The sequence below is a fragment of the Mus caroli genome, chromosome 2 (genome assembly GCF_900094665.2).
Source record: "Mus caroli chromosome 2, CAROLI_EIJ_v1.1, whole genome shotgun sequence".
Lineage (NCBI taxonomy): Eukaryota > Metazoa > Chordata > Mammalia > Rodentia > Muridae > Mus > Mus caroli.
Genome location: NC_034571.1, coordinates 29,159,133 through 29,170,189, shown reverse-complemented (window position 1 = coordinate 29,170,189; position 11,057 = coordinate 29,159,133). Strand labels below are relative to the sequence as shown.

The following is an 11,057-nucleotide window of genomic DNA, read 5'->3' as shown; positions in this document are numbered from 1 at the left end:
GATGTCAGTTGCTGGGCGTGGTGGCGCACGCCTTTAATTCCAGCACTTGGGAGGCAGAGGCAGGTGGATTTCTGAGTTCGAGGCCAGCCTGGTCTACAGACTGAGTTCCAGGACAGCCAAGGCTACACAGAGAAACCCTGTCTCAAAAAACAAAAAAACAACAACCAAAAAAAAAAAAAATGTCAGTTCCCACTTGGCATTTAGAATAATTGCTGCTTGTACAACCCAACAGATTCATTCCAAAGGTTGTGAGGAAGACCATAGACTTAGAATAACCAGTTCAGTGTTGGGAAAAAGAGATAAACATTACAGATTCACAGTTGACAGAAGAGCAGGGGCACCTGGGCCAGGGGGACAGAATGTAGACTCAGTCTGTGCTGGGACAACTGAAAGTCCTGCTGTCTGTCTCTGTTGAAATGAGTTTAGAGACAGATTTTAAGCCTTTCATAAAATCCACTCAAAATAGATAGGTGCTCAGGTGTAAACTTTTAGGAGAAGACACAGGCAGGGAGTCTCTGTGCCCTTGGGTTTGATGTTGAGCTATTAGAAACCAAAAGACAGTCTGTGAGTCAGTCAATAAGTTGGCAATTTATTAAGACTAAGATTTATATTGTGGAAAAGACATAGTTAAAAGAAATCATGAAGACAAACACAGACTGGGAGCCATGTGTGCAAAGCACCTTTTTGAAAAACTATGGTTTGAAGACTCAACCAGCATCATTAAGGAGGAGGGGGCACAGAGAGCAGCAAATGAGCATGAGAAGATGCTCAGAGTCCTTCATCTCTGGGGCATGGACCAGAGACAGGGAGACACAGGGACAGAGAGAGCTCAGCACAACAGTGTTCATGGCAGCTTAATAGTTGTCAAAGATGAAGGATCTGAGATGTCTTTCTGCAGGGTGTGGGCAAACACAAGGGATAGTGTTTCCTTAAGTAGAACGAGCTGTGATTTCACACACAGGGCACTTGTGACATCAGGGTGAAAGCCAGTGTAGAAGGCTCCTAATTCTCTCTTGTCTTCCTTTGACAGCCTGGAAAAGGTAAACCTATAGAGACTGAGCCATAGTTGTCAAATGGTGGAGAGGGAGCGAGGTCTGAGTAGGTGGAGCACAGAGGATTTTCTGTTGGCAGTTTTTTCTTAGCAGTACCAGGGATTGAGTTGAGAGATTTTTTGCTTGCTAGGCAAGAACTTTACCAGTGAACTGCACCTCCAGCCCAGATTTGTATGTTTAAGAGGATGAGATAATTTTCATGTATATAGTGATAGATATATGACAGTGTTTTTAGGACAACCCACAGAACATTATAGCACCAAGACCTCAACATACTCACCCTAGAAATTTTAACCTAAAGATGGAGAGCTCCTAGAATTGATGCAAAACAAAAGCGCACACTTGTAAAATTGTGAGGTGACTTCTTTGCGGAGGGCAGAGTTTGCTCATCTGAGTTACCTCTGCAGTCACATGGGGCGTGATTCTGAAGCTGGGACTGTAAAGGAGTGTATATCGTGCTCTTGAAGCTGGATAAGCAGTCTGAAGTAGTGCTGAAGGACATGTGCTGGCAGTGGACAGTGGAGATTTAGATGGCAGGCTCTGGGAACTAGTTTCTCTGTGCTGTGGGAATTCCAGGCAGACAAGTGAAAAGGTGACACTGCATAACCTAATGGCTGAGACTTGTGAACAACACTATGAATTCATGTGAGTTTTAGTTAAAGATACAGTCAGGCGGTTGGTGGCGCACACCTTTAATCTCTACACTTAGAAGGCAGGTGTATCACTGAGTTTCAAGGTCATCCTGGTCTACAAAATGAGTTCTACAGAGAGAAACCCTGACTCAACCTCCCCAAAATATATTTATATTGAGAAATATAGCCATGAATGTAGACATGGGTAATACATGTATGTACACAAAAGTTACTACAGCTACCTTCCAGCTCAGAGTTGTGTAGGGCTCAGTCTCCTTTGGTTTTTTCCATGGCAGGCCAGGTAAGGACTTATAATGCCTGGATCCTGTGCATCGTAGGGCTTCATGCAACTCCGCAGAATTGACTATTGCCTAAGAACCTCTGCACACCATCTGCGGGTCCCTAATCTGCTCAGTCCCTTCCAGAACCATGCCAGGAAAACGTGTGAGGGTTGCCATACAAGAATGTATTGAATTACACATAGAAAGTATCGTACTTGAGATTATGTGGTATAGAAACTACACATATTAAATTTAAGTTTTACATGCTTCTGTTTGGTGCCCAGAATAACTATTTTCAGAAACAACTGGTAAACATTTGAACCTGAACTTAATTTTAACAATTCCTTGGAAAAAATTATTCTATGGAAACCTAGGCGTGTCTTGCAGGAAGCCATGGCTAATTCCACCGAGGCAGCATTTCTGTGATGTCCTGCTTTACGTAACAGCCATTCACTGACTCTCAGTGTCTCTTGCTTTCCCTGTAAAGCAGCAGTAGTTCAGCCAGAAGAAGGTGGGTTTTTGCACAGCAAGAGCCCTTGTTAATGTCAGGCAGTCCTTCACTCTCTTTCCTTGTCAAGTGAGGGGCGTCTACATCTCCCCTCCTTTCCCACCATGCACCTGCTGTCTGTACATCCCCTTTCTCCACCAAGCTGTCCTGGTATCCCGGGCTCCGCTGTCCTGATGCTAATAAGGCATACATGAGAAGCACTAAGTACTTCCCAGCATTCTTTGGACGGCTGCTTCCTATTTTTCCTTGTGCTGTGAGTCAGCCTCATGTTGATAGACAACTTTCTTGTGGCCACTAACAGACTCAAGGCTCAGGATTTGTTGGTATAAGTGAGAGGCCAGCCATGAATAAAGATCTATACCAAAGCTGCCTTCATGGCTGGTCTATGAAGACCCATACCCCTCAGGCCTATTAGAACTTTGCATCTTTTATCAATGACACACCTCTTTTAGAAAATGAACTTTGAGCTGGGCAGTGGTGGCACACACCTTTAATCTCATTACTCTGGAGGCAGAGGTAGGCAGATCTCTGAGTTCGAGGCCAGCCTGGTCTACAGAGCAAGTTCCAGGACAGCCAGGGCTACACAGAGAAACCCTGTCTCGAAAAAACAAAAGCAAAAAACCAAAGTGAAGTTTGTCGCAGCTCTGCAGATATCAGCAGCTCCTCCTTGTGCTGGGATTGGCTGCGACTGCGGCTGCGGCTGGGGATTCATGGAAGGTGTAGTAAGTAGACAGTTCCCTTTGTCTGAACATCCATCCGTCTGTCCTTCATCTGTTCATCCATTCTTTATTCCATCTTCTCCCCACATCTGGATTCTTCTGAGCAGAGTCAAGGCTGTGTCATCCCACTATTTTCTGAGGCAGCTGCAGAGACACTGACCTATGTAGTGGAGCCCAACACTGCTCTCACTGTTAAGGAGAGGCAGGGCAGGAGGATGGGGACCATCTGGGATTAGGTGCCATGTGGAACTTTCTACTTCATGTGACGTTAGGCCATGCTCTCAACGCTGCCTGGCCTCACGGAAATTCTACTGTGATGGTGGGCAAAGGGTCATGTGACCAGTCTGGCATTTAACCACATCTCTGGTGTGTGTGTGTATGTGTGTGTGTTTAACTCTACAGGTCAGTTTTTGGGTCGTACGAGAAATTCTAACAGCACAGACTTTAAAAATAAGGGCAGAAATCCTGAGCCATTTTGTGAAAATAGCCAAGGTAAGCTCTTTGTTTATTTCTCAAAATATGTTTCCTCAGAATTTTGGCAGATATTTTGCCTTGAGCCTGCTGGACAGGGGTACCTACCGTGAGTGGGAGGTTGTGGCCTGATCTCCCTAGGCAGAGCTAGATGTGAGCTCTACCTGGCTGCTGGTGCCTTCTGTGAACCTTAGAAATATGCCCCTTCAGCTGAGCATGGTGGCACACGCCTTTAATCCCAACACTTGGGAGGCAGAGGCAAGAGGATTTCTGAGTTCAAGGACAGCCAGGGCTATACAGAGAAACCCTGTCTCAGAAAACCAAAAAAAAAAAAAAAAGAAAGAAATATGCTCCTTCTTATCCCATAATTCTATAGCCAGTTACTCCTCTTACTTAGACTTGTGGTCTCTGCTTGTGGCCCAGTGGTTCCCTGGAACTCATCCATTCCCCTTTGGGTTTTGCCAGTACTGGGTGCCAATGTATTGTAGTTAGGCCCAGTGCCTTTGATCCAGGCACAGTCATATCCACACCCATTCTCAGATAAGGCCTGGACATTTGACCATGTTGCCTCTGTTCTGATAGGCTCTTTCCGTTCTTCGAATCAGGCCCTCCTTCCCTTCCTCTGTTCTCATCTCTGCCTATCAGACTGTGTCATGCTGTGCCTTTCCTGGACCACTGTCATACTCAGTACTAGTCCCCTGCTTTCACTCCCTGGGTCTGCCAGAGTCCCCTTGGCAACATTGTTCTATCCAGTTCCTAGCTTCCTTCAAGACATGTTGTCTTTCCACCAGGAGACCAAAACTGCCCTGGACTCAGGTCCTTTGCTGCTGCCCGGTTCTGTGGGAGTTGCCGTGCCAGTGTGGGACGTCACTGTACACAGGGTATCATCCCATTTGCACAGTAGGAAGGGGCTGCAAAGAGAGGTGATGGTCCATGCTGAGGCCTCCAGCCAGCAGAACAGGAGTCTCCACTATATGTACCCTCAGCCAAGTTGCTGTGCCCCCCTTTCCCAGAAAGTTAAGGGTAGCAGTCTAACTGGCAGGGACAGAGGTCACTGTCCTGGATTCCTGGAAACACTAGGTATTGGTTTTGTGCTGCTTACGGCTGCGTCAGAAGAGGATGTCCCGCACGCTACGTCCTCATGGGGCTTCTGTTTGGAAATGAGCAATGTTTCCACCCACGGAGCCCCAAATGGCCCCTCCTTAATCTCTGCTTTCTCCCTTACTGCCAGTTATGTTGGCTGTGCCCCATGGAGTCCTGGGTAGGTTCCCTCTCTTCCTGAGTATTGGTTTTCCAGTCTCTAAAAGAGAAAGGAACAGGTTGGATAATGCCCTAGAGGCTTTGTCACTCCGGGAACAGAGTCTGTGGCGGGCACTGCAAGTCAGATGCTCAACAGAAACCGCCCTAGGAACATCTATTCTTATAGGAAACAGTCAGAGTGTTACACATGTCTAAGTGAAGACTGATTTTGTCTGGGCGGGGCCATGATTCCAAGTAGAAGCAGAACTGTGGGGCCAGGCCCAGAGGCTTTTATTTATTTATCTTGCCTGCTGAGCTGAGCTTTGTGCAAGGTCCAGGTGCAGGGTGGTAGATCACACTTTATCCACACTTTCAGAGGACACATGTGTCAACACAGACATTTGAGAACATGTTTAGGAAAGACATGGCAGAGGAAGGGCTACCTGAGGCTGAAAGTACCCAGGACAGGTAGTGAGGGAGTGGGAATGAGCCTTCCAGGTAGAGGAGACATGTTACATCTCAGGTGGCATGCTCAGTTTAACTCTGAGGACACTGACGAGCACAAGGCCTGGCTAACTTGCCAGAGGAAGTGCAAGTAGAACGAGCCAGGTTGGTCCACAGAGCCTCCTTGCTAGGCCACGCTTCAGTGCCCACAAAAGAAATGAGAAATAGGGCCTATCCCATGAGCAAGGATGCTTCAGCCTTAAAGACAAGAATGGATAAATTACGTGTTTCTGCCCTGACTCTGCTGTGTCTTAGTCTGTGGCCCTCTGTGGTTGCTAACTTGACTGAGACTGAAGTGACACCATGTGTCCTCACCCATTTGGTGTCTGGTTCAAGGGCTCATGGTCAAGGGCCTGGGAACCCCCAGCATTGCCTTCCCAGATGTGAGCCATTATACAGATTGATAACATCTTCCCTGGCCCCTCTCCCATCCAGGGTTAAGGTATTTGCTGTATAAGCGGCTGATGCTGTTGGCACACTGGGGTCTTTTCACAGGAGCCTGTTGAGGGGGACTCAGAGTCAGCTATAGAAAACATAGAGGAATTATCTGGTCTTGAGCCATGCTTCTGTCCAGCAGTCAAACAAGTCAGATTATGAAAATTGGAGATGCACCTTCTGAAAAAATGGGAGGAAATGAGCATATGTTTCCTATGAACTTCCTACACTATATTTTCTATGTGAGATATTTTAAGTGTAACTGAATTGCATAATTATGACAACATTTGGCAACACTCGAGCATGTTTTTGTTCTGTTGTCTATGGCAGCAAAATAATGTATTCCATATCTTTTTTTCCCCCCAGAAACTTCTAGAACTCAACAACCTTCATTCTCTCATGTCTGTGGTGTCAGCATTACAAAGTGCTCCCATCTTCAGGCTGACAAAAACCTGGGCTGTAAGTTAACCTCCCTTGGTCTGTCCCTTTAATTTTGGCTGTCCTGTTCTTGCTAAATGTCCACATGGCTTAAACCCCAGGCTTTCTCTCACTTACTTGTATACTTTGCTAAGGGCAGGACAGTCCCTGGGAACTAAAGAGGCATCATTCTCTGGACATCCTCATAGCATCAGTGATCCCAGCCCCATTGGATTTCAGGGATGGGGAGGGTGCTGATGTGGCTGGATTTGGAAGCCCTTGACAGATCTTCCTAGACCTGTCAACATCATCTATACTGACTGGGCTCAGCATGTGACTCCTACCCTTGGCTTGGCCAGTTTTTTGTCTCTGGCAAGTTCCAAATTGCCCTTGAGAAGGTCTGTGGATTGATGGCTTGCGGCTGCCCAGGGTCACTGGCCATGTAGCTCATAGTTCTCTGGAGAACCTATGACCCTCATATAGGAAAACATTCTTTCTTTCCTTTCTTTCATCCTGAGGCCTTGGATCATTTCAGCTCAGAGGTGGAGTCTGATAGTTATATAATTGAGGCTGTAGGAAAGTTTTTCTGCTGCAAAAATACTTTAAAAATATCCCAGACCTCTTTATCCTTCTTAGCTGGCCCAGGGCCTGACATGGGGGAAATAATCTCAATTTCCATATAGCTTATTAGCTTTTACCTCCTGGCCAGCCTGGTCCAAAGTTTCTCACAGGGGCACAGCCCAGGCCTTTCAAGACTCGTTTATGTCCCAGGGACCGACAGGACTCTATAGAATTGCTAGACATGTTTCTTTAGCTCACTTCCTATCTTCTCACTGCCAGCCTTGGCCTGGACCGTTTCCTACTTGGCCGTCTCAGGGGCCTATACGATGCATAAGGATAGTGCTGTAGGCAATCTGAAATGAGCCTTGCTTCTTCTAGGTGCAGGATGCCTGGCTGTAGTAGACTGATGTGAGAAGTGTCAGCCTGGAGTCTGGAAACTAGATTTTTATATGTCATTTAGAGCCTGGGCCTCCTTTCTTGTCTCTGCTCTGAACAATTGACTTGGAGTAGTGGGTTTCTGTCAGTGCTTTGTGGGCCCTAGAGGGCCTTAGAGTTGTCTTAGGGACCATCTAGGGCTGAAAGAAAGTGAGGGTTCCAAGCAGTTGACCCAGTCTCCACCAGAGCAGCCTGTTTGCATCTGGGGCTTCTGGGTGAGTTACAGATGAGTGGTGGTTTTGGAGCAAATGTGGAAGCTACTGTCTCTGCAGTCGCTGCCAGCCCTGTGATTCCAAGGCCATCTGAGCAGGGAGGCTTCTTTCAGAAGTTTTTGGAGATTGATTTTTAAAACAACATTTTCATGGTCAAGATGCTTACTGTTTATTGGGCTGCTGGGAGTCATGCAGGCTCCTAGAGGCTGCACTCCGACCCTGCTTGTGTGCGTTGACCTTACTGTGGGCAGTGCCATGACTTGTGGGACCTCCTAGCAGCTGGGGCTGTATTCAGCTCATTTAGAAGGTAGATCCACTCAGGGACAAGCAGGACCCTCAGTGAAGCTTCAGGGTACCCAGTGGTACCGTACCCTGGTTCTGGCTGCTGCTGGGGCTGTGGACAGTGTCAGGTCAGAGGAGCATTAGGACTGTGCGGTCTGTCAATTACAGCACACTGGACTGGCACCGCAGTTTTGGGTCTATGCTGTAATGAAAGTGAATCCCTACAAGGTCTAGAGGAGCCTGGACCAAGCCTTCATGCAGGGTTGCTGTCTCTGCCATCATGGGGCATGTGGCTGACAGAATGCGGGAGCTGTGGTTCTATCCTACCAGTAGTCAGGCGACCTAGGGGATGCCGTTATCTCTCTTTTCCTAAAAAACCTTCCCACTGTGTGCAAGGGCTGCCAGCCAGGCTGCTTCCCTGGCTACAGAAGGCCACTTGCCAACGCAGAAGGTGAAAGACACAACATTCTAGGGAATAGAAGTGTCAGGGAAAGGGGGTTGTGCTTGCTGTGTAGATTATAGCCTAATCTAGCCTTGATTTAGATCTTTTCCCTGCCACCCAGCCACCTTGTTAATTCAAGATCAGCCTTGATACAGAACATTGGTGAATAGTGGGGCCCAAAGCCATCCTCTTCCCCCTCGCTGTTGTCGCAGGCCCCGTGGAAAGGATGGCCTTCCTTTGTTCTCTGCCACCCTGTCTGTCTGCCTCCTCTTCCATTCTTCTATCTCTGGGACCACCCAGCACACACTGTCTTAACTACTTGTTATCCTTAATTGTATTCTTTTGCCATTACTGTCTGGTGATAAGATTGGCCGTAGAAATGTTACTTCTTCTTTCTTGTGTTCCTTGAGCTAGGACCCCTGAGACTTTATGGGTCCACAGGGCAGGCAGGAGCAAGGGGTTCCAACAGCCCAAGTGTCTGGTGCTTTCATAGTTCTTGTTTTGCAAAAGACGAAACTGAGTTCTAACAGGTCTGGTAGCCAAAGATCTCAGAGCAGGTAAGTGCCAGCACCAATGGGACATAGCCTGGTCCTGTGTATAATCTGGTTGCCCACTGTATGGACCCCAGTGATGATGGAAGGCCAGTGCAGATAGGGCTATACCCTCCTTAGAAAGTGGGGATGAGAAATGAGGCTGGCCCACTGCACGTGACTGGGCCACTGAGCATGTTTTACCCTTGAGAATTGTCCTTTGGTGTGCTTTGAAACCCTGGAAATATGGGAGACCTGTATAGAAGGTGGCAGTGTCCAGGCATGGGAGGGGAGGGAGGCCTGCTGCCTGGCTAAACTCTGAGTGACCTTTAGTATTGATCAGTCTGACACTAACTAGGTCAGGGTAGCCAGTGAGCCTGCCTATGGCCAGAACTGACTGGAGCTGAGCTCAGGCCTGCGCATAGTAGGATCTGAATACATGGTGACTGGATTCATAAACAGGGAGTCATGGTCGGCCTGGAAAAACACAAGCACTGAGTTATTTATTTCAGAGGTGGGGCCACTTTGGAAGACTGCCTCCTCAAAGCCATGAAGCCTAAGCAAGAAACTATACCAGACTGGTTTCGTGAGCATATATCCCTTTGGGTCTCATTCATTCTACAGATCAAATACCTATTGAATGTGTACTCCTTGCCAGGTTCCAGGCCTTGAGCTTGTGGCTTTCCTATAATCTGCGAAAGATGTGTAGTGTTCTTGGAAATTAACATGTGCTTCCCTGGCTGCTGGCACAGAGTGATCAAGGAATGTTGGTTGAATGCATAAATAAGGCGCAGTGCGACAGGAGTGGAAGCAGACTATAGCAGGTGTGGATGGAGGAGGGCAGCTTCTGTGTGAGCATTCAGGAGCCCTCCCCCAGTGTGCCCTTCATTCCGAGACTCAGGTGACAAGAGCAGGAGCAACTACAGAGGGTGAGGGGTGGGGAATAGCTGATGCCCAGATGTGTAGGGAGAAGAACTTTGGTTACTAAGGGACCCTCAGGTCAGTGTGGCTGGGCTCAGCCTCGGACAGAGGGTACCATTCTAAGTGTACAGAAGGGCTTTGAAGAGGAGATGGACGTAATCTCATTTAGTGTTGTTTTTTGTGTTTTTAATCACTACACTAATGTATAGAAAACAAATCAGGGGAAATGGAGACCAAGACTAGAAATTGGGTCCAGTGAGTGGGTGAGGGTGGAGTCCAGGAGCTAACTGGGTAGAGAATAGAGTGATGCAGAGTGTTCTGAGGAGCAGCCCCCAGGAGTCCCTGTGGCTAGATTGTTGAGCAGGCAAGAAAGGGAGGAAAGGGAATCCCTCAGTTTGAACTCTAGCAACTGATAAGCTGCCAAGATCTCTTTGTAACCAGAATAATCTTGGAAGAGGCTACCTTATTCCTGAGAGATCTAGGCCATGGAATTTGTGAAGTGTAGGGCAGTCACCTATTGGATTCCATGTGTCACATGCATGGTCTGTTTGCCCTGTGCACATGCCCAGAGTGACCCTCTCTTTCCCACCGAATTGGTCCACCGAATTGACTCACATGCAGCAACAGAGTGAGAACTGAAGTCCTTGGCATGGAGCTCACCACTGATGGGCAGTGTGGCCTGGTCTGCTGGGCAGGACCTGGAAAGACGCCATACAAGATCAGCATTCTCAGTCTCCCATCTCCATCAGGGGAACAGACACCATGGCTGGCAGATATGTGGCATTCCTATGCTTGGCTCTGAGGCCCCTTTGTCCAGGAAGTGTTGCTGCTCCCTGTATCTCCAGCAGCACCGTTGGCAGCTCTCCTGTGGCTCGATAGAGGAGGCTGGAGGAAGCCTGGGCTGCCAGTCTCAGATGGCTCTGAGCCTTGGTCTAGGTGGAAGGTGAGCCAGATGAGGCAGATGGGGTGTTGGAAGACCAGGGAGGGCAATGGTAGGAGCAGGAGCCAGCCCAGAACTGCTCCTCAAAAGTTGAGCATTGTCACTGGGGAAGCTGACATTTCACCCTCTGTGCCTGCCAGTGCTATAGCATTGGGCACTGCCCATCCTCCACCTACTGGAAGCCCTTTTCCCCCAGGCTGGCTCTTCCACTCTTCTGATAGCTGGCTTCTTTTGTGACTGTAAGGTTCTGACCTTGGTCCTGACCTTGGTGTTTCTTTCCTTGGTGAGCATGCATACCAGCTTGGAGGGCTTCAACTGTCACTGTCTGTCTTCCTAGGCCAGACCTCTCTCATGAGCCCCACACCCCCTGTAGTGCCTGCTCCATCCAGTCCCAGCCCTGTCTACATGTATGTTCCTTTAGCCTCAGATATGCTGCATGTCTGAACTCTGACCGTGACTCCAGGAGAGAGACAGAG

General features: G+C 48.2%; 1 protein-coding gene across 3 annotated transcripts in view; it reads left to right on the top strand.

Annotated features, from left to right (window-relative positions):
* Ralgps1 (Ral GEF with PH domain and SH3 binding motif 1) overlaps nt 1-11,057 on the top strand; it is a 245,190-nt gene that overhangs the window by 98,468 nt on the left and 135,665 nt on the right. For all 3 annotated transcript variants that reach the window (XM_029474030.1, XM_029474029.1, XM_021182377.2), the window contains exons 6-7: nt 3,595-3,684; nt 6,208-6,300. In XM_029474030.1, the coding sequence (XP_029329890.1) occupies nt 3,595-3,684; nt 6,208-6,300 (183 nt within the window). The remainder of the gene's footprint in view (nt 1-3,594; nt 3,685-6,207; nt 6,301-11,057) is intronic.